The sequence below is a fragment of the Lithobates pipiens genome, unplaced genomic scaffold, assembly GCF_037356315.1.
Source record: "Lithobates pipiens isolate NorthernLeopardFrog02 unplaced genomic scaffold, aLitPip1_a1.2 Scaffold_16, whole genome shotgun sequence".
Classification (NCBI taxonomy): Eukaryota; Metazoa; Chordata; class Amphibia; order Anura; family Ranidae; genus Lithobates; species Lithobates pipiens.
In genome coordinates this window covers 347,159,224-347,186,981 of record NW_027507748.1, presented here as the reverse complement: position 1 = coordinate 347,186,981, position 27,758 = coordinate 347,159,224, and the positions used below count along the sequence as shown (strand labels likewise).

At 43.7% G+C, this 27,758-nt stretch overlaps 1 protein-coding gene across 2 annotated transcripts in view; it reads left to right on the top strand.

The window, feature by feature from the left end:
* Window positions 1-1,594: 1,594 nt before the first annotated feature.
* The window catches only part of LOC143982822 (ultra-long-chain fatty acid omega-hydroxylase-like), a 103,048-nt gene continuing 76,884 nt past the window's right edge, over window positions 1,595-27,758 (top strand). For both annotated transcript variants that reach the window (XM_077481844.1, XM_077481843.1), the window contains exons 1-2: window positions 1,595-1,700; window positions 26,268-26,490. In XM_077481844.1, coding sequence (XP_077337970.1) covers window positions 26,269-26,490 — 222 coding nt within the window. In that variant the 5' untranslated portion in view covers window positions 1,595-1,700; window position 26,268. The remainder of the gene's footprint in view (window positions 1,701-26,267; window positions 26,491-27,758) is intronic.

Genomic DNA, 27,758 nt, shown 5'->3' with positions numbered 1-27,758 from the left:
TGCTGGTGTGCAGGGTATGTAACTGGCAGGTGCAGTGTGTTTAAAAGTAGATGTGCAGTGTGTATAATGTGTTCAGTATTGTGAAGGGTTCAGCGTGTTATTTGGGGTGTATTGTAGCTATGAGTTGTGTTGACTGTGGCTTTATGACTGTGTAATGTGGAGGCGCAGATTTTCGAATGAAAGGTAGAAGAGAGCTGTGCAGTGTATACACACACTGGGATTTATTTACTAAAGTCAAATCCACTTTGCACTACAAGTGCACTGCAAATGCACTTGAAAGTGCACTTGGAAGTGCAGTTGCTGTAGATCTGAGAGGGACATGCAAGATAAATAAAAAAGCAGCATTTTAGCTTGCACATGACTGGATGATAAAATCAGCAGAGCTTCCCCTCATTTCAGATCTACCCCTCAGATCTACAGCGACTGCACTTCCAAGTGCGCTTGTAGTGCAAAGTGGATTTGCCTTTAGTAAATCAACCCCAGTATGTATGCATAACTCCCAACTTTCTGAGATGAGAACGAGGGGCACATATTAGAAAAAGTATGTAAGCATAGGACACATAGGATTAGTTAAACCCCCAAGTACTTGTTTGTTACCACTACTACTCCTTTATATTGGCTTTTGAAATTTACAAATGATGCCATTTAGAAATCAAATGAAATGCTTAGCACTGGGAAACACTTTTTAAAAGATAAATAGTGTATTTTATCTACAACTATATAGACCAGACCAAAATGAGGGACAAATGAGGAGGAATGAGGGACTTTGTTCCAAATCAGGGACAGTCCCTCAAAATCAGGGACAGTTGGGAGCTATGTTAATGCAAAGGACATGTTCCTGCCACAGCCCAGGTTACATGGACCACAAAAATCGAATATACAGCAAACGATTGGCAAAACCACAGAAGTGCTTTTTTGTACCTCAATTCTTCCTTTGTATAAATAGGCTTTGAAAAATAACAAATGCGGTAATGTAGAAGCTGGAGAAAGACTTCAGTGCAGCATAATACTTTTGGTAGTAAAAAAATGTACATTTTGTATAGAGATGGACACATCAGACCAAAAAGAGGGACAGCTGAGGTTGCGCTAGGGACAGAGGGATTTGGCCCGTCCAAATGAGGTACAGTCGTGTGCTATGGTGTATACAATGTGGTGTATAATGCTAGAGAACTTTAGTAAACCCCTGAGTCTGTAGGCAGGACAGAACCACATAAAGTCCTTCAGAAGCTGGAAAAACAGGCCCAGTTCTTATGCCAGTTCCTGATTTTAGAGATTTATAAACACTTGCAATATTCAATTAATTGTTTTTGGTTAAAGGTAGATAATGAAGAGTCAAACAAGCTATATTTATATTGGTGATGCATTTATTGTTAATTATATTAACATTATTATTATTTTTATTATTATTGCCATCATTATTATTATTATTATTATTATTATTATTATAGGTTTCCATTAAAAGGATTTGTTTTCATTTCACAGCTTTTACACTTGACTCCAATACAGTATTTCAATGTAGAAGAGTGTACTTTTAGTAAATCAACACTAGATGGCGACAAAATGGTACAAGCAGCTGATTGGATAGAGAGGAGCATGCTCAGCTTTGGGGCACAGTAGACTAGGAAGTGTACTGCTTGTGTAATATGTCACTTGTCTCATAGGATTGCTGTATCTCTTCCTCGGGTTCTTTTGCATAGCAGGTAAGAATCTCTTTTTCTCTCCCAGTCACATTATGCCCCTTAGTGAGAAAGATGTATGATAACAGGAGGAGACTGTTCAGTAATATATTGTGTTTCTGTTGGAAGCATTACAGTGTTATGAATGGTACAATATATAAAATAGTTGAACTGCTGTGACGTAGCAAGGCTACTGTATTTTTAATTCTATTAAGGCATCATTCTTGCCAAACCTTAACCACTTCAGCCACGGAAGATTTGGCTGCTCAATGACCAGAGCATTTTTTGCGATTCGGCACTGCACCACTTTAACTGACAATTGCACAGTCGTACGGCGTTGTACCCAAACAAAATTGACGTCCTTTTTTTCCCACAAATTGAGTTTTCTTTTGGTGGTATTTAATGACCTCTACTTTTTTTTTTTTGCGCTATAAAAACAAAACAAAAAAAAAAGAGTGAAAGTTTCGAAAATAAAACCCGCAATGGGGGTTATTTACTAAAGGCAAATCCACTTTGCACTGCAAGTTCACTTTCAAGTGCAGTTGCTGTAGATCAGAGGGGGACATGCAAGGAAAATAAAAAACTGCATTTTAGCTTGCACATGACTGGATGATAAAATCAGCAGAGCTTCCCCTCATTTCAGATCTTCCCCTTAGATCTACAGCGACTGCACTTTCAGTGCACTTGTAGTGAAAAGTGGATTTACCGTTCGTAAATAACCCCCAATATATTGTACTTTTTGCTATAATAAATATCCCCAATTTTTTTTTTTAAAACACTTTTTTCTCAGTTTAGGCCAATATGTATTCTTTTACATATTTTTTGGTAATAAAAATCGCAATAGGCGTATATTGACTGGTTCGCCCAAAAGTTATAGTGTTTTACAAAATAAGGGATAGATCTATGGCATTTTTATTATTATTATTATTTTTTTTTTACTAGTAATGGATGCAATCTGCGATTTTTATTGTGACTTTGACATTACGGTGGAAACATTGGACACCTTTGACACATTTTTGGGATGATTGACAATTATACATTGATCAGTGTTATAAAAATGCACTGATTACTGTGTAATGTCACTGGCAGGGAAGGGGTTAACACTAAGGGGCGATCAAGGGGTTAACTATGTTCCCTGACTGTGTGTTCTAACTGTAGGGCGAGGGGACTGACTAGAGGGGATGACACATCGTGGTTCCTAGCTAAGGATGAGCTCTGGCGTGTTCGCATGGTCCACGTGCAGAGCCCACCAGGATGTCAGCACTGCGCTGCGCTAATCACAGGCAGTGAGACATTGCCTGATCTCTGCAGCCGCGCATCGGGGCAATGTCTCACTGCCTGTGATTAGCGCAGCGCTGCGCCGACTTCCTGGCGGGTTCTGCACGTGGAGCATGCGAACACGCCTGAGCTCATCCCTATTCCTAGCTATTAGGAACTCACGATCTGTCTCTCCTCACAGAACAGAATTTAAATAGCCTCAGAACCTGTGTAATTCAAAGGTGTTCGGGTTTAAAGGGATGAGGTGGCAACTCTACTCTTGTACCATGTCTGCAGTCTCTGACCATCTTATCTGCCATTTCCTCAGCCTCTGACCATCTTCTGTACTATGTCCGCTGTCTCTGAACATCTCTTGTGTCATGTCCGCAGTCTCTGACCATCTCTTGTACCATGTCCGCAGTCTGTGACCATCTCTTATACCATGTCTGCAGTCTCTGACCGTCTCATCTGCCTTGTCTGCAGTCTCTGACCATCTTTTGTACCATGTCCACAGTCTCTGTCTATCTTTTGTATTATGTCGGCAGTCTCTGACCATCTTATCTGCCATTTCCTCAGCCTCTGACCATCTTCTGTACTATGTCCGCTGTCTCTGAACATCTCTTGTGTCATGTCCGCAGTCTCTGACCATCTCTTGTACCATGTCCGCAGTCTGTGACCATCTCTTATACCATGTCTGCAGTCTCTGACCGTCTCATCTGCCATGTCTGCAGTCTCTGACCATCTTTTGTACCATGTCCACAGTCTCTGTCTATCTTTTGTATTATGTCAGCAGTCTCTGACCATCTCTTGTGCCATGTCCACAGTCTCTGACCTTCTCTTCTACCATGTCCTCAGTCTCTGTCCATCTTTTGTATTATGTCTGCGGTCTATAACTATCTCATATACCATTTCCACAGTCTCTGACCATCTCTTGTACCAAGTCTGCAGTCTCTTACCATCTCTTGTGTCATGTCCGCAGTCTCTGGCCATCTCTTTTGCCATGTCCATAATCTCTGACTTTCTCTTCTACCATGCCCACAGTCTCTGACCAACCCTTGTATTATGTCCTCAGTCTCTGGCCATCTCTTGTACCATGTCTGCAGTTTCTGACCATCTCTTGTATCATGTCTGCAGTCTCTGACCATATCTTGTATTATGTCCACAGTCTCTGACATTCTTTTTTGTTATGTCCACAGTGTCTGACCATCTCTTGTACCATGTCTGCAGTCTCTGACCATCTCTTGTGCCATATCTGCAGTTTCTGACAATCTTTTGTACCATGCACACAGTCTGTGATCATCTCTTGTATTATGGCCGCAGTCTCTGGCCATCTCTTGTACCATGTCCACAGTCTATGATCATCTCTTGTATCCTGTCCACAGTCTGTGGTTGTCTCTTGCATCCTGCCTACTGTTTGTGACCATCTCTTGTATCCTGTCTGAAGTCTGTGACCACATCTTGTTTCTTGTGCGCAGTGCTTGACTATCTGTTTCTAACTTCATGAACAGCGCTCAGGTTGTTATATACTGAAACCCATATCAAAACTCTACTCATCTCTTAAAGTGCCATGTGCCTAAATCAAAATAGCTTGTGCGCAAAAAAAAAAGATTTTAAAGTACTTTTACATATAAAGTGCTATTCCAAAAACACATGTGCAAAACAACACATGTGCAAAAAGTCCAGTATTGTATTGTGCCTTATAAAATCATTAGTAAAGTGCTTAACCAAGTGACCACAATTTTCATGTTTAAATGTGTCTTCACTTCTTCTGTGATCACATCACATTATCCACACTATTAAACATGCTCCTCAGGTTCACACTATGAACCGCATGTGAATCGCACAGGAACTGCAACGCATTGGGCGGCACAGTGGTGTAGTGATAGTGTTTTATTCCTGCGCTACCACTTGTGATCTATCAAATGTCAGGGGCTGCTGCTACTACCGGAATGGATCACGCCTTATCCACTTAATATGAAACTAAAGATATGTTGGTATTGCGCTGTCCCTATATTAAATAACCCTCCGAGGGTGATAAGTATAATGCCTAGTTACATAAATCAATAGTGTAATATAAAAATATATATCTATAAATGTCTACTGAATAATAACAAAAAGTGCAAAGTGCTACATTAAATAAAATAAAATAAAATAAACACACCTCAAAGGTGATAGAATCCAAATAAATGAAAATCAAGTGAACAAAGGTAAGTAACTAAAAACAGTCTCTTAAAAAAATACTATTTTGATAAAGTGCAGAAAAAATGCAAAAAAATGCAAAAAAATGCAAAAAAAAAAAAAAGTAAACGCACTACAGAGTCAATTGAAAACCTCCACGGAAACACAACTGCTTCAATTGAGTGCAAAGCCAAAAAACAGTGAATTGATCATAAAGTGCCAAGTGCGTCTTATAAATGTGCAAATAAGTAAACACTCTCCAGAGGTGATATAAGTGAACCACCCTAATAATAAACAAATAATATACAAGAAAATAAGAAAGAGTATACCTAGACCAAAAAGAGGGTAACCTCTCCTGATCACATGGGAATAAACTTTAGAATAAACAAAAAATATATATAGTAGTAAACGCACTACAGAGCCGGCTGTAACATACGTTATATCAGAATGAATCCGGCCTCTATAGATTAAATATACATATTGAAATCCATCAAAAATAAAAAGATATAAATATTCAAGTCCATAAATAAACAACAGTCTCCTTTAAGTGCAAGTGCTTTGTGCAAACTTGTGCAAATTCAACTGAGGTGTGGGTCTCCCAGTGCTTAATCCCGTTGTGATCACACTTTTTAGTGGGCAGTGGCCCCTTACCTATAGCAAGGAGGGATTCGCATAGAGGTATATAGATTTCTTTATATGTCTTCTCTCCTGGTAAATTCGGTCACCTTCTCCTTTAAATTGTATTCTTATTGCTCCAGAGGACCCAATAGATTAATAGAGAGGGAATACCATAGTGTAGTATTTCACAAATAAAATTTATTAAAAATTTTCATACACAGGGTACTCACACATTAATAGATAGAAAAAAGCCTTTTTCTAGTAATCAGCAGAAAGTGCATCCACAGTCAGCTTCCTTCCCGTCCCTACGCGTGACATCACATCACATGACTTCGTCAGGGGATGATCCCCTGATGAAGTCACGCGATGTCACGCGTAGGGACGGGAAGGAAGCTGACAGTATTACAGTGGGAGAGAGTGTCGTGCCAGCATCGGAAGAACAGAAGAAGGAAGAAGAAGACAGCGACTACGACGATGAAGAAGACCGGACCAACACTAGAAAAACAGCTGGAAGAAGATAGCGGAGGAGCCTGGCAGAAGAACCAGAGAGTGGGAGAAGAGCCCAGAGAGCGGGAGAAGAACCAGAAAGCACGGAGAAGTCAGAGGAAGACCCCCGAAGTCGGAAGAAGACCCCCGGAGCTGCCTAATAAACTATTTTAAAAACCTGTGTAGTGTGTTTTTTTTATTGACACTTTTTCCCCCCAGGTGAATGGGTAGGGGTACTTATTCACCTAGGGTGGGGGGCCATGATCTGGGGGGCCTCTTGTTAAAGGGGGCTCCCGGATTCTGACAAGCCCCCCTGCAGACCCCGACAACCAAAGGCCAGGGTTGTCGGGAAGAGGCCCTTGTCCTCATCAACATGGGGACAAGATGCTTTGGGGTGGGGGCCTGCAGGCCCCCCTTCCCCAAAGCACCCACCCCCCATGTTGAGGGCATGCGGCCTGGTATGGCTCAGGAGGGGGGGAGGCGCTCGCTTGTCCCCACCCCCTTTTCTGACCGCCGGGCTGCGTGCTCAGAAAAGGGTCTGGTATGGATTTTGGGGGGACCCCATGCCGTTTTTTTGGCGTAGGGGCTTCCCCTTAAAATCCATACCAGACCAAAGGGCCATGGAAGGGCATTCCCTCTTGCTCTTGCTGTGAAAGGAAAATGTGTTTTTCCTATTGCAGCAGCCAGTGAGAGATGTACAGTACCCTGTCACAGAGAACCAGCATGATAGGATTGCGCTAGAAACGTTCTCGCGAGCAGGTGCTGTAGCTGCCTGCGCGTTGTATTTGGTCCGTTGGACCAGCATACAGACGAACGTCTGGCGGGAAAATTTAAAACATGTTCTATTTCTAAAGTCCGTCAGATTTTTGGCATGCAAAGGTCCAATGGAGCCCCTCACACGATCGGAATGTCCGACAGATTTGTTCCGTCGGACCTTTGCTGTCAAAAAGTCCGGTTGTGTGTACGCGGAATTATTGTAACTACCAGCCTTGCATTGCCACATGGAAAATTTAGTTCCAAAACAGCTGGAGGGCCCCAGGTTGCCTACCACTGGTCTTCAGTGATTGGTCACAAAAGGCATATCCTCTTCCTGCTTCACATTAAAGGTCATAAGTAACACTTTGCTGTGGTTTTTTTTCTCTCACTTCAATAGGAAATCATAGGCGCAGAGAGAACGGATCAGTGGGCCTTGCCAGCGCACACTCGAATAACGGCTCATCTGCAGCATCTCTTCCAAAGGCCCTGAATCTGATGTTTGCAGAGGCATCCTTAGCACCTTCTGGTATCCCCCTTTCTCCTGTCTACCTAGAAAGAAATCTCCTCTTGTGACTTCTACACTCCCTTATGAGGTGGAGGATGAGGGCTCCTCATCTGACTCTGGAGTATTTGCAGTCTGCTGAAATCTCTGCCAAGCTAAGGGATTTTATATCTGACTCTGTCCCAATAGATGAGGTACACTCATGTCTTGTCCCAGAAAGGCCTGCATCAACCTGGCCAACAGTCATCAGTTTTGGTAGTTTAGAAATGCCTTGACAGCCCAAAATTTTCCATATACACTTGTGCTTAGAGCCTGTTTAAGTGATAACTGGTCTCATCTGAAGGAAACTTCTCATTCCCCCCCACACACTTTGCTCAGCAATACTCTATTAAGAGGGGCTACCTGGAAAACTAGACAGACACTGTCCCTGTTGAGGTTGTCCTGATGTTCAAGGAACCTGTGCATAAATGACTAGAAACCCTCCTGATATAAATGTTTTCTTTGGCTGGTCCTGTTACACAACTTGCAATAACCACCATGTCTGTCTATCAATCCATGTACAACCTTTAACTTCTGCCCATTGTCTTTAGCTACTGCGTTGATGGTTTAGCAGATGCTTTCCACCTGATTTCTAGGATTAGCCTTCTTTTGGTGAATATGTCAAGGATCCTTTGGTTCAAATGTTGGTCTGTGGGGCTTCCTTGCAAAGCTTAGATGTCTTTTGATAGACAACTCCTGCTTAATGACTCCATATCCAGGAGTCAAAGCCCAGCTCGCAGCTCTGCCACAAGACCTGGACATCTAAGTCTGGGATTAATGCCGCGTATATGTGGTCGGATTTTCAGACGGGAAAAGTTCGACTGGAGCTTGTTGTCGGAAATTCCAACCGTGTGTAGACTTCATCGGACATTTTCTGTCGCAATTTTTGACAAACAAAATTTGAGATCTGGATCTCAAATTTTCGGACAACAAAATCCATTTTCAAAAATTCTGATCGTGTGTACACAATTCCGACGCACAAAGTTCCACGCATGCTCATAATCAAGCAGAAGAGCCACACTGGCTATTGTACTTTCTTGGCTCGTCATACGTCACCGCGTTCTTGATGTTTGGAATTTCTGACAAGATTTGTGTGAACGTGTGTATGAAAGACAAGTTTGAGCCAACATCCGTCAGAAAACAAAACATGGATTTTGTTGTCGGAATGTGCGATCATGTGTACGAGGCATTAGCCTTCCTCACAACAAGTATCACTCCTGCTTGTCAGAGTTGGAAGATGCTTATTGGACTAGCCGTCTGGACTCAGGATACTTCTGATGCGTGGATCGAGAACATTGTACCTTGGAATTTCAGGCCTTACCGCCAGCACACTTCATACTATCAAACTTGCACTCCTATCCATGGAATAGGCAAATCTTCATGCTTGCTGTACAGCAGCTACTCTCGCAGAGGCTAATTCCCCTACTTCTGGAGACGGGGAGAGATTGAAAAGGTTCTGCTCAAATCTGCCCCAAAGCAAAGATGGGAATTCACTCCATTCTGGAGCTAAAAATTCTCAAAAAATTGCTTTAAGTTCAAAAATTCCACATGGAATCTTTCAGCTCATTCATTGCTTCTGCTAAGCCAGGTAGGTAACCTAGTGCCTCTGTGGTCATTTTGGTTGGTCAGTTGCACGCAAAATTTCCAGTTTGCTGCCCTTCCATTCAGCCTGTCCACCGTACCTTGGGTCATAGTATTTTGCCAATGCAATGCACATAAAAGTGATATCAAAGGCAACTGTTTTTTGTTTTTTAAATAACAAGCAACTTACCTACTCTGTGCAGTGGCTTTGCACAGAGCAGCCCTGGCCCCTCCCTCCTGCTTAGTTCCCCTTAGAGCAAGCAGTTTGCAATGGGGTACTCAAGCAGGCTCACTCCTGAGCCGCTCCTCTGCATATCTATTTGCACACGTCCCTTCTCTTTTCTCATTGGCTCACTAGCTGTGAATAACCACAGTGGGAGTCAATGGCTTCCACTGCTGTCTCAGCTAATGAGGAGGGAAACTCCCTGGAGAGCCAAGGCTCTTATGCACATTGCTGGATTGCGATGGGGCTCAGTTAAGTATTGGGGAGCTGGAGGGCTGCTGCACAGAGCAGGTTTTATACCTTCATGCATAGAATGTATGAAGGTAAAAAAGAAAATGAGCCTTTAGAACTGCTTTAACGCATATGGATTTTAGACAAAGCCCTAAAATGTCAGCCAGACAGGAAGTGATGGTAGATAGCTCCAACAAGCCTCAGATACTAGTAAAAACCTGACAGGATTTCTGATCGTTCGTCACTGTTTCCAAAACTAAGAACAAATTTTTGGCTGGAAATACATCTAAGCACATTTTAAACTGTATTCAGTGTCCAGTGACCTAAAGCAGCCAATCATGAATCAGTTTTCATTAAAGGGGAGTACGACTTTTTTTTTCAGTTTATTAAATCACCTGTCCCGCGGTCCAGCAATGCGGCCACCCGAGGCCTCACTCCTATCCCCTTCCTGTCTGCGGCGCCGACATAGAAACTGTGGGCACCCGGCTGTGACAGCTTGCAGATTCATGGCTGGGCTTGCACTGTACATGCGTGAGTCCTGCGGTGCTCTCCTGGTGGCCAGGCAACCTTCTGGGACCTGTGACGTGTACCGGAAGATTGCAGAGAGGGAGGAGTCACCTAGGTGGCCAGAAGACGGAAGAAGGAAGTGGGACAGGAAGTACCTGTAAAAAAAAGGTACCCACTCCCCCCCAAAAAATTACATGCCAAATGTGGCATGTAAGGGGCGAGGAGTGCTTAAAGCAAAAGTTCAATTTTCGGGTGGAACTCCACTTTAACATACCTAAAGTAAAAGATAAACTATATATTTTGCTAAATAGTTGTGAATACGTACACGCTATTATAAAGCAAATATGATGTGGCCACACTGCACTGATGATGAAGACATTTGGTGCTGTAATTAAATTAGGGCTTCTTTTAGTTCATACATGGGTTCCCAGGCCTTACACTGATCACAATTTGCTCGGTTTACTTAGGACCAGCCGAATATTGATCAGTGTGCCACAATCCCCACTTAGCAGAAGGGGACATATTAGGAATCTTTTCTTGACCAACAGCTGTAACTGCTGATCAGAGTTTCTTACAGCGGCGGAGGCCACTGTCAGAATGCAATGTCCTGGCAGGAAAGAAATAGGGGGGTGATGCCTCCATTCACCTTGTTTGAGTGGATTGAGAAATCTGTAACTATGTTGGTATTGTTAATCTGGCTATGTACTGAGAGGTTTAATAAGTCAGATCTTGTATTTCAGTGACTGAAATTCAAGAACAACAGTGTATGGCCATTTTTTAACAAAAACTTAAAAAAAAAAAAAGGTTCCTGTCCCTTTTAAGTATGTTATACTGCAAAGTGCTTGTGCTGTATAATTTGCCCCCCTGTATCACCTGAAATATCTTGTTGATCCAGCCAGTCTCCACCCTCCCCCCTGTAAAATGACCACGGTATATCATGGCTGCTGAGCCCTGACATGGTGGTTAGTTTATGTGCCTCTGTCATCCGCAGCCCTGCTCTCTGCTCTCCCCCATCCTCCTCTGTCCTCTCCCCCCTCCCCTCCCTGCCTGAAATAACTGTTTATACTTACTATCCTCACTGTCTCATAATGACAAGTGCCCCTGTGTGTGTGATTTATAAAAAAAATGCAGTGTATACCAAATTTCAGAGTGCCTATTTGCGCTCACGTGATAGGCCACCTCTCTCCTCCTCCCCTCACAACTGATGTCAGTGGGGGATCTTCGGCCCACTCACTCTAGCTGTCAGATGGGGAGAGAAGAGAGCCAGCTGGTCACATGAGTGCCAATCGGCGCTCTGAAATCTGGTATATACTGCTTTTTTTTTTAAATCACACACACAGGGGCATTTGTCATTAGGAGACAGTGAGGATAGAATAAACAGGTCAGAGTGGCTAAACAACCACTTTAAGCTGGCTCATGTTACAAAGCTGGCTTATATCATGGCCCCGACTTATTTTTTGCTTATGCCTGCCAACTGCTTAGGCTAGGAGTCAGTAGAAACCATCAGAAAGCAATGCCCACCCGACACGCTGCTGATTTTTGAAATAAAAGCTTTTACTTGTGGTTAAATGTTGTGTATCCCCATTTTTTTATTTTTTTATTTACAAAATAGGTTAGGGCTTATTTAACTGCAAGGGGCATTTTTCTAGTGGTTCTTGCCAGGTACCCACAAAAAACTGTACAAGTAAACAAGTTAGATGCTCTTCTGCATCTTACAAAATAAACATTTTTTTCTGCAATAGTGTTCAGTTATATTGTATAATCAGTTTCAGTGCAAGTAGTCTTGTATTTGTGTTTAAAAAATTTTCTGTAAAGCATAATAGTACCCCCCCTGCGCTGGAAACAAACTAAGAACAAAATTTGTCTTAGGGCTTCTGCTGTAGTGAAAGGTAAGTACTCCAAAAATTTAAAAAAGGATTTTCAACTCAGCGCTGCCCCTATAGCCTACTATTGTACTGATATTCATACATAAACATATGCAATATGCAATATAATGCCTTACACAAGCCAAAAGCCAAGAGTCTCTGGGTTATTTTAGACGCACAAATGTCAATGGATGCGCAAATAGGAGCAGTAGTCAGTGGATCTCACCATCTGCTGCGCATGCTTTGCAGACTCATCCCTTTTATCCCAAAGAATGACAAAGCAGTGGTAGTTGGAACAATCATTAATTCGCGATTGGACTACGCAAACTCGCTTTACATAGGATTACCACAATATCAACTTGCGCGACTACAACTGATCCAAAACATGGCGGCAAGGCTGATAACAGGAAAAAAAACCTGGGAATCCATCTCTCCTTCGCTGAGGAGCTTACATTGGCTAACCGTAAAAAATCGGATCACGTTCAAGACCCTTTGCCTCACCCACAAATACGTGCATAGAGAAGCTCCGCAATACCTAATGGAGAAAATAAATCATTACACACCAAACCGCAGTCTTCGATCAGCCAACAAAAACCTCCTCCTCGTGCCCAAAGCCCGGTATAAATATAAGGGGGATCGGAGATTCGCTGTCCAAGGGCCCCGGCTATGGAATGCTCTACCAATCAACATCCACCTGGAAGAAAATCACCTGGCTTTTAGGAAAAAACTCAAGACCTTCCTCTTTTAGCAGATGATCAAAGCTCGCCACAGCGCCTAGAGGCGATTCAGTTCGCATTGTGCGCTATACAAGTATTTCATTCATTCATTCATTACACAAAGTGTCACCAATTAAAGTGCTAAGTGCCAATCTAATACAAATAAAGTGCATTCAATAAAGTTCATAAGCACATATTGTGCAATCAATAAAGTTCATCAAATATAAACATGCGTTGCTGGTGATTTCATGTGCCGAGATTGTGCAGAAAGTGTAGAATAAATAGTAGACAACACATTAGGTGTGATTCGGGCGACTTCCTCCTGGGTCTCCACTCAAGGTATAAAAAGCCTGTATGCAAAAGATGGCTTCTGCCCATCTTTTGGGTAGGTTGGTGTGTCCTGCTTTTAGGAAAACAGCTTCTCCTATCCTCCTCCACTGAGGTCCTACACCAGTGATGGTGAACCTTGGCACCCCAGATGTTTTGGAACTACATTTCCCATGATGCTTCTGCACTCTTCAGTGTGGTTGAGCATCATGGGAAATGTAGTTCTAAAACACCTGGGGTGCCAAGGTTCGCCATCACTGTCCTACACGCTTCACGCGGTCAGCGACCATTACAGCAAAGTTTGGATGAGATGGAGGAAAAAGGATCTATAGTGTAATACTGCAAAATTTTATTGAAAATTTTAAAATCATTACACTTACATCAAAAATCTTAAAAACTTGCAGAAAGTGCCACCTTGGCATCCAAACAGTCTTTGCAGATTCTCTCTAGATTGACTTTTTCGCACCTCCCACTGGGCATCATCAGAAGCTTGTAGAGTCTCTGATTGGCTGTCTTATATACCTTAAGGTCCTCCCACTACACCCTAAACCTCCCCCTACTCTCATTGATGGCGCAGTATAAAATTAGTACCACTTCTGGGTCTTGACGGAAACTGGAAGTGGTCATCGGCTCCAGAAATAATATTAACCCTTTTGGAAAGTAAACTTTACTTGTCCAACTACTAGTATGAGCAGACTACTCACCAACTCCATCTGGAGTCGGTGAGTGAACATTATAGGGTTCCAATGCTCTCATTAGTGGTGCAGTACGCAAATGGTATCACTTCTGGTTTCCGCCTTATTATGGAGAGGATTTTCGGAACAGGGGTCATGGCAGACCCCCATGGAGAGGCCAGAGGGGTTACCCCCCCCAACACCCAGGGGTACTATGAATTATTGGAGACCAAGGGGAGGCCACAGGGGTTACCCCCCCAACAGTATATGGGGAGGGGTACCCCCCCCCCCCCACACACACACAAAATATAGAAGGGAGAGGAGAGGCTTCAGGGGAGGCCAGAAAAAGAGAAACTTAGATGGAGGTATATTCAACCTCAGCAGTTTACAATTTAATGAGGAGCTTAAAGTCTTGAATTAGGTTTAAAATATGCCCCGCATAAGAATATAAATACATTTAGAATTTTCATAGATCTGCATAGATTTATCAGGTGAGTTAATATTAAGAAACATTTCGCTATGAAAACTCAAGATCCTCCTGACACAGAACCACTGTATGAACACAGCGGATTGAGGAACAAGTCCACATTTAACCCTAAGCACAACAAAAACCAATGTCTTGAGGTTTTTAAGTTAATAAATGCACTTTATTTAGATTGGCACTTAGCACTTTAATTGGTTACACTTTGTATAAGGCATTATATTGCAAATGTTTATGTATGAATAGCAGCACAATAGTAGGCTATAGCGCTGAGTTTAAAATCCTTTTTTCAAAGGACAAATTCTGCCATACCTCCAATAACATAGACCAAAAAAATGATTGGTTAAACACTTCAGCCCTGGAAGATTTGGCTGCTGAATGACCAAGTCATTTGCGAATCGGCACTGCGTCCCTTTAACTGACAATTGTGCGGTCGTGCGATGCCTTACCCAAACAAAAGTGACAATCTTTTCTTCCCACATAGAGCTTTTATTTTATTTATTTTACTAGTAATGGTGCTGATCTGTGATTTTTATTGTGACTGTGACATTATGGCGGACACATTGGACAATTTTTGGGACCGTTGGCATTTATACAGCGATCAGTGCTATAAAAATGCATTGATTACTGTAAAAATGTCACTGGCGGTGAAGGGGTTAACACTAGGGGCAATCAAGGGGTTAACTGTGTTCACTGGGAGGTGATTCCAACTGAAGGGGGAGGGGACTAACTAGAGAAAGTGACAGATCGTGGTTCCTAGCTAATAGGAACATATGATCTGTCACTCCTCTCAGAACATAACACGGATTTGTGTGTTTACACACACACTTGTTCTGTCCCCTGTGCTTGTGATCGCTCGTGGCTGGCGGTCATCGGGACCGCTGGCCACAAGCATCGTCACATCTGCGGCACAGCGGTCATGTGCGATCGTCTCCGGCGGCGCGCACGTGCCTGCTATCCCAATCCCTGCAAGCCGACGTTAAGCTATGATGGTTTGCGGGATCGTGGCGACCTGCCGCAGTAAAAAGGCTGGTCGGCAAGCGGTTAAGCCAATTTTTTTATATCACTACTTTTTCCTTTATTTTAGCACAAAGCAACAAACAGAATAGTTTGAAAGTTAGATAAAAGATTTTGTGCCATAAAACACTTTGGTTCATAAATCTATCTTTATTATCAGGGGTTAATGATTATATTCTGTTATCTTTTATTGTTGTGTCTTTGCTGCACATTAACCTGAGGTCTGTGTGCATCATGCTATGCAGCGAAACCCTCCTATTCTCCAATAAAGCAGACTGTGTGAACAAATCTTGACAGTTTATTGGAAAGGTGGGGTAAAACTGGTAAGAGGTATGAAAATATGCTACAGTAACAGAATAAATATAATGAAACAAATAAACAAAAAGGCAAATTCACTTTGCCCTGTAAGTGCACTTGAAAGTGCATTTGGAAGTGCAGTCGCTTTAAATCTAAGGGGTAGATCTGAAATGAGTGGAAGCTCTGCTGATTTTATCATCCAATCATATGCAAGCTAAAATGCTGTTTTTTATTTTCCTTGCATGCCCCCCTCGGATCTACAGCGACGTTACTTCCAAGTGCACTTGCAGTGCAAAGTGGATTTTCCTTTAGTAAATATCCCCCTAAATGTATAGAATACTGGTGGTGCATAAGTGGATAATTACAATAATGTGCCTCAAGGCTGGGTACTGTAACATGTACACATATACATCATAACTTCAAATAAAGACAAAATCTTATTTCTTCTGAGTATTGTCCTTGTGTAAAGTGCTAGTAGTGCATATATACAGATACACAGATGATTGTAACCCTGTGTCTTAAGGCTGGGCACTGCAATATGCGCATATATAAATCATGAGAGAAAATGGCATTTCTTCTGATAATCATTCTCAATGGTCTAGGTAAATAAGCATGATCTATCCCTTCACCACGATTTGCACATTCATATAATTTGGTGAATTTCTGTCTCTCTCCAGATGTGAGATATGAAGAATTAGATGTAACCAAGCTAGACCTAATATAAGTTTTAAAATGAGATAATTCCTGGAGTTCAGCCTTAAAGTGGTTGTAAACTCTTACAAACCACTTTGACCTACAGATAAGCCTAGATAAAGGCTTACCTGTAGGTTCAAAAAATGTCCTAAACCTATACGGTTTATGAGAAATTTACAAAAAGACCGTCACCGCTGTCTACGGCGCATGCGCCGTAGACAGCGGCGGGCAGACGCCGTCGCTGCTAATAGTGATATGCCGTTAGTGTCAGCTTCCGTGCGCATGTGCGGTAGTGACGTTATCACTGCTCTGGCGCTGTGAGTGGCCAGAGGAGCGATACCCGGAAGAAGATGGACGCTCCGTGCTACAGGGGATAGCGGTGACATCGCTGACTCCTGTGTCAGGTAAGTGACACATAATGGGCTACTATGCGATGCATAGTAGCCCATTATGCTTTGCCTTTGCGGGGAGACAAAGAAGAAGTAAACCCATCAGGGTTTACTTCCTCTTTAACCACCTGAGACCCTTTGCCGGGACTACGTCTATTGACGTAGTCCCGTGCACGAGCAGCCTGCGCGCCCCCTGAGGGGCGCGCGCGGCGCTCTGTGATCAGCGAGTCTACGAGACTCGCCTGGTCACCGATCCGTGCAAGGGGTCGATCCCGACCCCTTATCACGTGATCAGCTGTCAGCCAATGACAGCCGATCATGTGATATAACGGAGCCGGTAATCGGCTATTATTCCTCCTCGCGCTGACAGCGCGAGGAGAAAAAAAAAAGCCGATCACCGGCGGCCGTGATCGGGACATCAGTCCCGATCACGGCCAGCCCTGCCGTGCCCACCTGCCCCCTGCCAGTGCCCACCTGCCCCCTGCTTTACCACATGAATAAAAAATGTGTCCCCCTGTCAGTGCCACCCAGCAGTGCCCACAGTGCCACCCAGCAGTGCCCACAGTGCCACCCAGCAGTGCCACCCAGCAGTGCCCACAGTGCCACCCAGCAGTGCCCACAATCTGCCTCAACAAAGGTGCTGCACCCCAGTGCCACATATCCGTGCCCAGCAGTGAAGCCCATCAGTGCCCAGCAGTGCCGCCCAGCAGTACCACCTATCAGAGCCACCTATCAGTGCCACCTATCGGTGCCCATCAGTCCCATCTATCAGTGGTACCTATCAGTGCCCCTTAGTGCCACCCATCCGTGCCACCCATCTGTGCCATCCATCCGTGCCATCTTATCTGTGCCCGTCTTTGCCCATCAGTGCCGCCTTATCTGTGCCCATCGGTGCCGCCTTATCTGTGCCTATTAGTGCCGCCTTAACTATGCCTATGAGTGCCCACCAGTGCAGCCTATCAGTGCCCACCAGTGCAGCCTATCAGTGCTGCCTCATTAGCGCACTTCAAGGAAGGAGAAAAATGACCTGTTTGCAAAATTTTATAACAAACTATTAAACATGATTTTTTTTTTGCATCTTTTTTTGTTTGTTTAGCAAAATATAAAACTCCCAGCTGTGATTAAATACCACCAAAAGAAAGCTCTATTTGTGGGAAAAAAATGATAAAAATTTCATTTGGGTACAGTGTTGTATGCCCGCGCAATTGTCATTCAAAGTGCATCAGCGCTGAAAGCTGAAAATTGGTCTGGGACTGAGGGGGGTTTAAGTGCCCAGTAAGCAAGTGGTTAATGTACAGTAATGTAGAGTAACAATGGCTTTGACATCCCTGTTATCTCTGTTTGAAGGCTAGGTTCACACAAGTGTTGCGTTTTTTATGTTTTGCATTTTCCTATTTTTTGTACTTAAGAAATAATGAATAGCCGGTTGTAAAGCAACAGGCGGCCACTGCATCCCTAACAACCAATGACTCATCAGTTGTCAAATGCCAGCATTAAAAAAAGTTGTAAAAAAATTGTGTAGGGGCCCCCTCCAATCCATACCAGGCCATCCAGGTTTGGTACAGACTTTAAAGGGGGGCGCACACCAAACTAAAAAAAAATGTTGTGTGGTCCCCCCAATATCCATTCCAGACCCTTCTCTGAGCATGCAGCCCAACAGGCCTGAGCCATACCAGGCCACATGCCCTCAACATGGGGTTGGTGCTTTGGGGCAGGGGAACAACAAAGTCTCCCACCATTTGACAGTTCTTAAACAACTAAGGGGCAGGGCCTCCTGATGATAAAACCAGGTTACCCTGTCCCCTTGTGTCTTCATCAACCCAGCATGACATCACAAGGGGGCAGGGTCACCTGGTTACGTCATCAGGTGGCACTGCCCCTTAGTTACATAGTTAGTCAGGTTGAAAAAAGACCATCCAGTTCAACCACAAAAAAAAAAATAATAATAATAATAATATCATACAATACCATATACCCAATTCTATACCCACAGTTGATCCAGAGGAAGGCAAAAAATCCCAGCAGAGCATGAAAACCCCAGCAGGGCATGATTATTTAGTAATTTAGGAACTGTCAGATGGCGAAGTTGTCAGATGGTCGGAGCCTTCGTCAGTCGCAGACCTCTTTTTTTTTTTTTTTGTGCAAGTTGTCGCTATTCTTCGCGATTGATATGCAATTTCCTTTAGGGGCGTTGTCTTTGGTTTCTTTAATAAAGGAATTGTCAAAAACTCTGTGTTTTTATGAATTTTGACACTTTTGTTTTTGAATGAGTAGGGTGCAATGTCCCCCCTGCCCCAATGCACCACCCACTATGTTGAGGGCATATGGCTTGGTATGGTTCAGGGATATGATTCAGGGACCCATGCCATTTAAAAAAATAAAATTAGCATGGGGTTCCGTACCAGACCTGAAGGGCTTATTATGGTTTGGGGGGGACCCCAATGCAGTGGGGTGGGGAGGGGAGGGGAGGGCTTTGCCTTTACCCAAATCTGTGGAAGCGGTTACCCAGCTGCCAGATTGCTTTCATCTGACAGCTGGCAGTTGTCTTATCAGGTATACAAAAACTCCCAGCAGCTGCAGTCGCTGGTAGTTTGTGCAAATCCCCCACTGCTACCATAGTAGTGTCTACATTGGTGGCAGCAAAAGGGTTAAAAGAAGTATGGCTAAACCTTGTAATGACTGTATTCCACCTTAGGGTCACAGGGCTACATTTAACCGATTAAGGACCGCTCCATGTACATGTACTGTGGCACAGTGGCTCTTAAGCGCAAAATCACGTACTTGTATGTGATCATCTTCGTGGGCTCTGGGGCGCCCAATCGTTCGTAGAGAGGGAGATTGGTGGTCTGCTTATGTAAACAAGGCAGACCGCCGTTCTGCCAGAGAGGAAAATGGAGATCTCGTGTTTCTGCTAAGCAGAAACAGATCTCTGTTTTCCTTTAGTCAAAGCACTCCCAGTTAGAAAGTACACATAGGGAACACATTTAACCCTTTGGATGCCCCTGAAGTTAACCCCTTCCCTGCCAATGTCATTTATACAGTGACAGTGCATTTTTTTGTACCAGTGATCACTGTAATAAGGTCCTCAAAAGGTCCACTGGTCCCCAAAAAGTGTCACTTAGTGTCAGATTTCTCAGCCGCAATGTCGCAGTCCCGCTAAAAATTGCTGATCATCGCTATTACTATTAAAAAATATGAAAAATAAAAAGTGCCTAAATCAATCCGATAGTTTTTAGACATTATAATTTTAGCGCAAACCAATTAATATACGCTTATTGGGATTTTTTTTAACCAAAAATATACAGAATAAATATTGGCCTAAATTTATGAAAAAATTTGATTTTTTTACATTTTTTTTTATTGGATATGTTTTATAGCAAGATGTAAAAAAAAAAAAAAAAATATATATATATATATATATATATATATATGTGTATATATATATATATATATATATATATATATATATATATATATATATATATTTTTTTTTTTTTTAAATGTTTTTTGTGGTGAGTGTACAGCTTGTATAACAGTGTAAATTTGCTGTTCCCTCAAAATAACTCAATTTACAGCCATTAATGTCTAAACCGCTGGCAGCATAAGTGAATACACCCCTAAGTGAAAATGTCCAAATTGGGCCCAAAGTGTAAATATTTTGTGTGCCCACCATTATTTTCCAGCACTGCCTTAACCCTCTTGGGCATTGAGTTCACCAGAACTTTACAGGTTGCCACTGGAGTCCTCTTCCACTCCTCCATGATGACATCACGGAGCTGGTGGATGTTAGAGATCTTGTGCTCCTCCACCTTCCGTTTGAGGATGCCCCACAGATGTTCAATAGGGTTTAGTTCTGGAGACTTGCTTGGCCAGTCCATCACCTTTACCTTCAGCTTCTTTAGCAAGGCAGTGGTCCTCTTGGAGGGGTATTTGGGGTCTTTATCATGTTGGAATACTACCTCTGCAGCAATGCTGGCAGCACTCAACTTTTTTGGTCGACCATGGCGAGGCCTGTTCTGAGTGGAACGTGTCCTGCTAAATCGCTATATGGTCTGGGCCACCGTGCTGCAGCTCAGGGTCTTGGCAATCTTCTTATAGCCTAGGCCATCTTTATGTAGAGCAACAATTATTTTTTTCAGATCCTCAGAGAGTTCTTTGCCATGAGGTACCATGTTGTACTTCCAGTGACCAGTATGAGAGAATGAGAGCGATAACACCAAATTTAACACACCTGCTCCCCATTCACACCTGAGACCTTGTAACACTAACGAGTCACATGACACGGGGAGGGAAAATGGCTAATTGGGCCCAATTTGGACATTTTCACTTAGGGGGTGTACTCACTTTTGTTGCCAGCGGTTTAGACATTAATGGCTGTGTGTTGAGTTATTTTGAGAGGACAGCAAATTTACACTATTATACAAGCTGTACACTCATTACTTTACATTGTAGCAAAGTGTCATTTCTTTCCAGCAGTGTCCGACGTCTGCCTGGCTTCCAGCCGAGAAACCCCTGTGCGCATGTGCCATGGCTCATTGCCAGGGGAATATCTCCTAAACCATACAGGTTTAGGAGATATTTTTTTACCTACAGGTAAGCCTTATTATAGGCTTACCTGTAAGTAAAAGTGAAAAAAATACAACCTCTTTTATCTAGGCTTACCTGTAGGTAAAAGGGGTCTGTAAGGGTTTATAACCACTTTAAGAGCACTAAGAGGTTGATTTACTAAAACCGGAGAGTGCAAATTATGGTGCGGCTCTGCAAAAAAAAACAATCAACTTCCAGGTTTTTGTCAAAGCGTAATTGAACAAGCTAAAGTTAGAAGCTGATTGGCTGCAGCAGATTTCCAGTTTTAGTAAATCAACCCCCAAGTGTCATTTCTGTCTGCTACTTTGTTCCTCTGCTATCAGCATTAATCACTTCTGACAACTTTTCCTGACACCAAGAGAAAAAAGTGACAGGGGAGGGACCTCCAGCACACAGCCTGTGTTCGACAGCCTCAGCTCTGTTCTTGTGTGCTGTGTGAAGGAAGGTGTGTCAGCTCTCAGAGCTCTTTTCATTGAGCTCTACAATGTGTCTTTAGCTCTCCACCCTGTTTTATGATTTATCATATTGTTATATGATACAGTATGATATTATACAGTATGACATGGCTTCCTCTTTGCATGACAGAGGTTGGCAGAGCAGACTGTGTTCACAGACAGTGATTTAACCACTTCCCACCCGGCCAATGCACATATACGGCCGGGTGGGAGCCGTCTACTCCTGATAGGACGTTCAGGAACGTCCATCAGAAGTAGCGGGATCGCGCGTGCGCATGCCCGCGCAGCGGCGCGGTCCCGATGCGCCCGTGTCACTCGGACACGGCGCATCTCAGATCGGCAGGAGGGCTCTGTGATTGGCCCTCCTGATCACATGACGGCCGTGTCCAATCACGGCCGTCATGTGATGTAAACAAACAGCCGGTTGCTAGGCAATCGGCTCCTCCTCTCCTCACACAGAAGTCATCGCTGAGGAGAGGAGAGCAGATCGCTGCAGCCGGCTGATGATCAGTGAGTATGAGCTGTTTTTACAGCTTTTTACTCACTGATCACCAGTCTAGTGTACACACAAATCACCACACAGTAAACACACCACACAGTATAAACACAATGTCCCCACACATGTCCCCAAAACATACATGTCCCCAAATAATAAAAACACATGTCCCTAATAATAAAAACATGTCCCCCACATATGTCCCACTAAAATCACATGTCCCAATGATTATCTGCACACATATGTACGTGATCACCTGCACACATATGTACATGATCATTTGCGTACATATGTCCGTGATCACACAAACCAATTATTATACACTTAACGGAATTTTTTTTACCAAAAACATGTAGCAGAATACATTTTGGCTTAAATTTATGACAAAATTTGATTTTATTGGATTTCTTTTAAAATAGAAAAAAGAAAATATTGTTTTTTTTCCCCAAATGTCCGCTTTTTTGCGCTTATATCGCAAAAAATTAAAAACGGAGTCGTGAATAAATACCACCAAAATAAAGCTCTATTTGTGCGAACAAAATGATAAAAAATTCATTTGGGTACAGTGTAGCATGACCGCGCAATTGTCACTGAAAGCGCTAGAGCGATAAAAGCTGAAGATTGGGCTGGGAAGGAAGGGGGCGAAAGTGCCATGTATTGAAGTGGTTAATGGAAGTATTCCTGAGCCCCATGCAATGATGTCCATCTGAGGTCCATCTTGTTAGTACCACCTACTTTTCCAGCTTTTTGTTGCCATGTAGCAACTGTTTTGAGAAGAGTTTCTGCCACCATTTTCAAAATTACCTTTTTTTCCCTAAAATGGTAAATTTTCTCAGTTTAAACATGTGATATATGTTTTCTATTGCAAATAACATGGATTTATGAGATTTGAAAATCATTGAATTCAGTTTTTTTTACACACCGACCCATCATTTTTAGAATTGGAGTTGTACTTGGAAAATAGTTTTTCTTGTTAAATAGCCTGTTGGGACATTACTTTATTCAAGTTCAGAAGAAAAGGACTATGCTACTAAGAAACCTATTGTATTTCTTAGTTTTTTTATATATGTTTTTTATTTAAAACACAGATGCTGCTCCCAATCTGTCATATGCACCCACACGGATGTCACATTGGGAGCAGCATCTGTGCCCGTGCAGCTGCTGTGACCAATTGCTAAGAGCTAACTAAACCTTGCATTGCAGAAGTGGTTATTTTTGTTCAAGTCAGTGGAGATGTCTACTAGATATCAACGAAAGTCTGCAAAATGTTTAGAATAGAGACAAACTTGGAAACAGTTACATTACATTAGGCAGTAACAATATTTAGTTTGCAGTGTTTGTTGCAGGTGTATGAAAGCATGCAGCTAACAAAAAGGTCATATAGTGTTTGTCTTAAAGGAGAAGTATAGCCAAAGCTAGTTTGGCCCTACTTCTCCAGTAGAACTCCTGTGACCTTTTTTCAGTCGACAGCAGGCTAAAGTTCGCTATCAGCTGATGTCACTAAGCCAGTCCAGGCTTGGGAAAGATCCCAACTATACAGTCAGGATCCATATAGTTGTCTGGACCAGCAGTTGGCTTAGCTTCTCAGTGATCCACTGAGAGCCTGAGCCAGCCCCTCCCGCCCCCTGCACAGCCCAACGCTTCAGTGAACGCTGCAGAGGCAGAGAGCCAGTGGCTGACAATCACGGCTCTCTGCTCAGAGCAGAGGGAGAGAACTGTACAATCAGAGATGATCAGTTCTCACTGCAGAGCCTGTGTTCTGTTGAATAGTGCCTCCCATCGAAAATTGCCTCCGATGGGTCTCTGCATGAACATCACTTCAGCTGATATGTTGATCAGCTGGCACAACCTGAACATAGCGAATGCACATATGATTAATGCCATTATCCGACGCTATGGAAACAGCATAATTGTCAGATTATGCCCCGCTGCTGCGGGCCGTGTTTTCTGTGTGTTGCAGGGCATCTTCAGTGTGTTGAACGGCGGGTTTTGTGTGTGTTGCAATACGACCTTAGACACAGCCAAAACCCCCCCTCCTGTTCAACACAATGAAGTTGCCCTGCAACACACACAAAACACGCCCCACAGTAGAGAGGCATAATCTGACAATTACGTTCTCCCTCCTCTGTTTGCATAGCGTTGGATAATGCCACGGACGATCTGCGCATGCGCTATGTTCAGGTCGTGCCAGCTGATCAACATATCAGCTGGAGTGATGCTGCGTACTGAGCATGTGCAGACCCATCAGAGGCATTTTTCGCTACATCCACCTAGGTGAGTATTATGCCGCGTACACACGATCAGACTATCCGGTGGATTTAGTCTGGGGAACAAACCGCCAGAAAGTCCACCGGACTTTCCGAACGAGCGGACCTTTCCACACACAACTGGATCTAGTCCGCCGGACTATGGCGGGAGTCCACTGTACTTTTGAAATTAACGGACTTGCCCACACACGGAGGAAAGTCCATTCATTTTGAACGTGACTCCAGGTAGCTGGGACTAGCGAAGGAAGTCAATGTTGCCACCTTCGGCGGCGAGATTGACACGTCGCTGGCCCCGTCACCTGGTATGGACTTAAAGGGGAAGCCCTACGCCGAAAAAACGGTGTGGGGGTCCTGCCCAAGGTCCATATAAGACCCTTATCCGAGCATGCAACCCGGCCGGTCAGGAAAGGGGGTGGGGACGAGCCCCCCCTGCTGAGCCGTACAAGGCCACGTGCCCTCAACATGGGGGGGTGCTTTGGGGAAGGGGAGCCCTGCGGCCCCCCCCACCCCAAAGCACCTTGTCCCCATGTTGATGAGGACAAGGCCTCTTCCTGACAACCCTGGCCATTGGTTGTCGGGGTCTGCGGGTGGGGGGCTTATTAGAATCCGGGAGCCCCCTTTAACAAGGGTGCCCCCTGATACTGGCCCCCCACCCTATGTGAATGAGTATGGGGTACAATATACCCCTACCCATTCACCTGGTGAAAAAAATTTAAATAAAACACAACACAAGGTTTTAAAATAATTTATTGCACAGCTCTGGGGGTCTTCTTCCGTCTTGGGGGGTCTTCTCCCCGGACCCCTCCGCTATCTTCTGCTCTTTTGCTAGCTCTTTTACTAGCGGAGGAGCCCGGCTTTCTTCTTCGTCCCCGTCCGGGGGTCTTCTTCCGACTTCGGGGGTCTTGTCCCCCTCTTCGGTTCTTCTTGCCGGGCTTCCGCTTTCTTCCTATAGCTCTTTTACTTGCGGTGGCCCGGTCTTCTGTCGCCGCTGCCTCTTCTTCCGACTTCAGGGGTCTTGTCTCCCTCTTTGGTTCTTCTTGCTGGGCCTCCACTTCTTCTTCCAGCTCTTTTACTAGCGGTGGCCCGGTCTTCTGTCATCGTCGTTGTCGCCGCCGCTGCCTTCTCTTTTCTTCTTCTTCCTCTTCTTCCTCTTCTTCCTTGAGATGTTGACTCAACGCTGTCTCTGGCCGTGATGACAGGGACGCGTTGTGCGGCGACTTATATAGGGACAATGGGCGGGGTCACGGGTGATGTCCCCGCCCCTTATGATGTCACAGTCCCCGAGGGAAAGTGTCTATGGAGAGAGTTGTCAAGAGTGCTAACATGATAATAGTGGCCAGAGGCACAGTATCAAGATCAGATCAATTGATGTCTTGCAGGTTTAACAGGAATATTTTTACAATATCCGGTTCACACTAGTGTGATGCCAGACATCGTATTTGATTCTCACTGCATTGCTGTGCAGATCACATGCGATGTCAATGCGATGTGATTTCAGCCATACAAACTATGGCTGAAATTGCATTGCATTCGCACCATAATGGTGCAGGATCCTTTTTTGGTCCGCACTGGAATCGGATCGCATGGGTGATCACACCTATGCGATATGATTCCTGCACTATTTCACAATTCACACTGCAATTTGATCTGGTTGGTGTCATTAACTTTACATTGACACCCCCAGTGGTTCCCAGATCTCAGTGTATGAACCACTGTGCAATTCAGGTGCACTGTAGGAACCTGCACTGGATTCGCAGGGTTCTCGCATCGCAACATTGTGAACAGAGCCTCAATGGTATATTTAACCAACTAAAAGAAAGCAAATAACCAAACCTCATTGTTACAGTTTATATATACTTTAGCTTCAAAGAAGTTGTACTGTGTGATTTGCTCAGGAATTTGTAGCATAATGGTGGTGAATCTTTTTTATTTCTCTCTCTTTTCCATAGAATGTTGCCCTTAGTGGATCATTTGCTGGATGCACTAAACCTGGAGCACACGACATTCAGAATCTATGCTGTCACTGCATTGTTTCTCTTCTGTGTTGTTGTTGTCCTTCGGACTTGCCTAAAGGTGGTTCTGTCTGTGAATGCATATATCACCAATGCTCAACGATTACGCTGTTTCCCAGAGCCTCCAAGACGAAATTGGTTTTTGGGACACCTAGGATTGGTAAGCACACTAAAATCAATCTGTAGTTTGTTTACTTTAACTATAACTGTATCAGCAATGTAACTATGATAGAATAGATATACAATTCAAGTTAGTAGTCCATGAAGAACTTTATATATAGTAAAGTGATCCTTTTCTTTCCACATACAGGGAAAAGTAAGAGGGTCACCTAAAGAGACATTGTCACCTGGCCATTCATAGTAAAGGGACCAGTGTCTTTGTAGAGCCACCTCACCTTCAGTCCCTCTCTGCTCTTTCCTCTCTCACAGCCTTCACTAAATTCACTATTGCCATCGACCAGTGTGAGCAGTGATATCATTCCTTGGGATATATGGCGGCACTGGGGCCTAGTGATTGACTGTTAGGCCCAAGCTCTGTCACAGGGGAGGAAGTCACCTGCTCTTCCATACTTAGAAGCACCTGGTAGTGTCTTTAACTGTAATGAAGGAAGGATCATAAGGGAGCACTGGCAAAGTTGAATATAAGGGGGTAGTGGGGTGTGCTTTGCAGAGACACTGTCACTTAGCCCTGCATGGGCATGGTGACAATGTCTCTTTAACTTCTCCAGCAGAATATACTCCCCTTTTTTGTTCCCATACCACTCCATTCAGCCACCAGGGCAAGGAACAGAAAACCCTGTATGACACCAAAACTGACTTGTCTGGGCTTACACAGTGCTATGGACTCCAAACCCCTAATATGACAGTGCTGAGCCAATCATGGCCAATCAGTATTATCTGGGAGAAGAAACTTGAGTCACACGCTCATCCACCCAGAATTTTACATTGCTCCCAATGGCTGAATGTATCAGCTGAAGTGCACTGTATTCTTTTTTTTTCTCCAGTTTGTCTGAGGATTGCAGTCATTAACTGACCTCTCGGCCCAGTGTCATGCTTTCTGGATGACTTCTCTGCATGACTACACTACTTCCTCTCCTCTGAAATACCCGCCATCATCCTCAGTAACTTTAACATTTCAGTCAAAGCTAACACCAGTCCTTGACTACTCAGCTGAACCTCTTTCAATTTAACATAACATAATTGATACAAACCACTACTCATATCAGTGGCAACACCCTCGACCTTGTTTTCTCCCACCTCTGCACTCCGGGCAACCTTTCAAAATCATCCCTTTTCCTCTCTCCGATCACAACCTTATCAGTTTCACACTCTCCAACCCCCTATGCCTCCAACCAGCAAACAATTACCCATAGAAACATTTCCACCTCTACCCTTCCCTTCTTTACTCTGTTACTAACTGCCTTGACA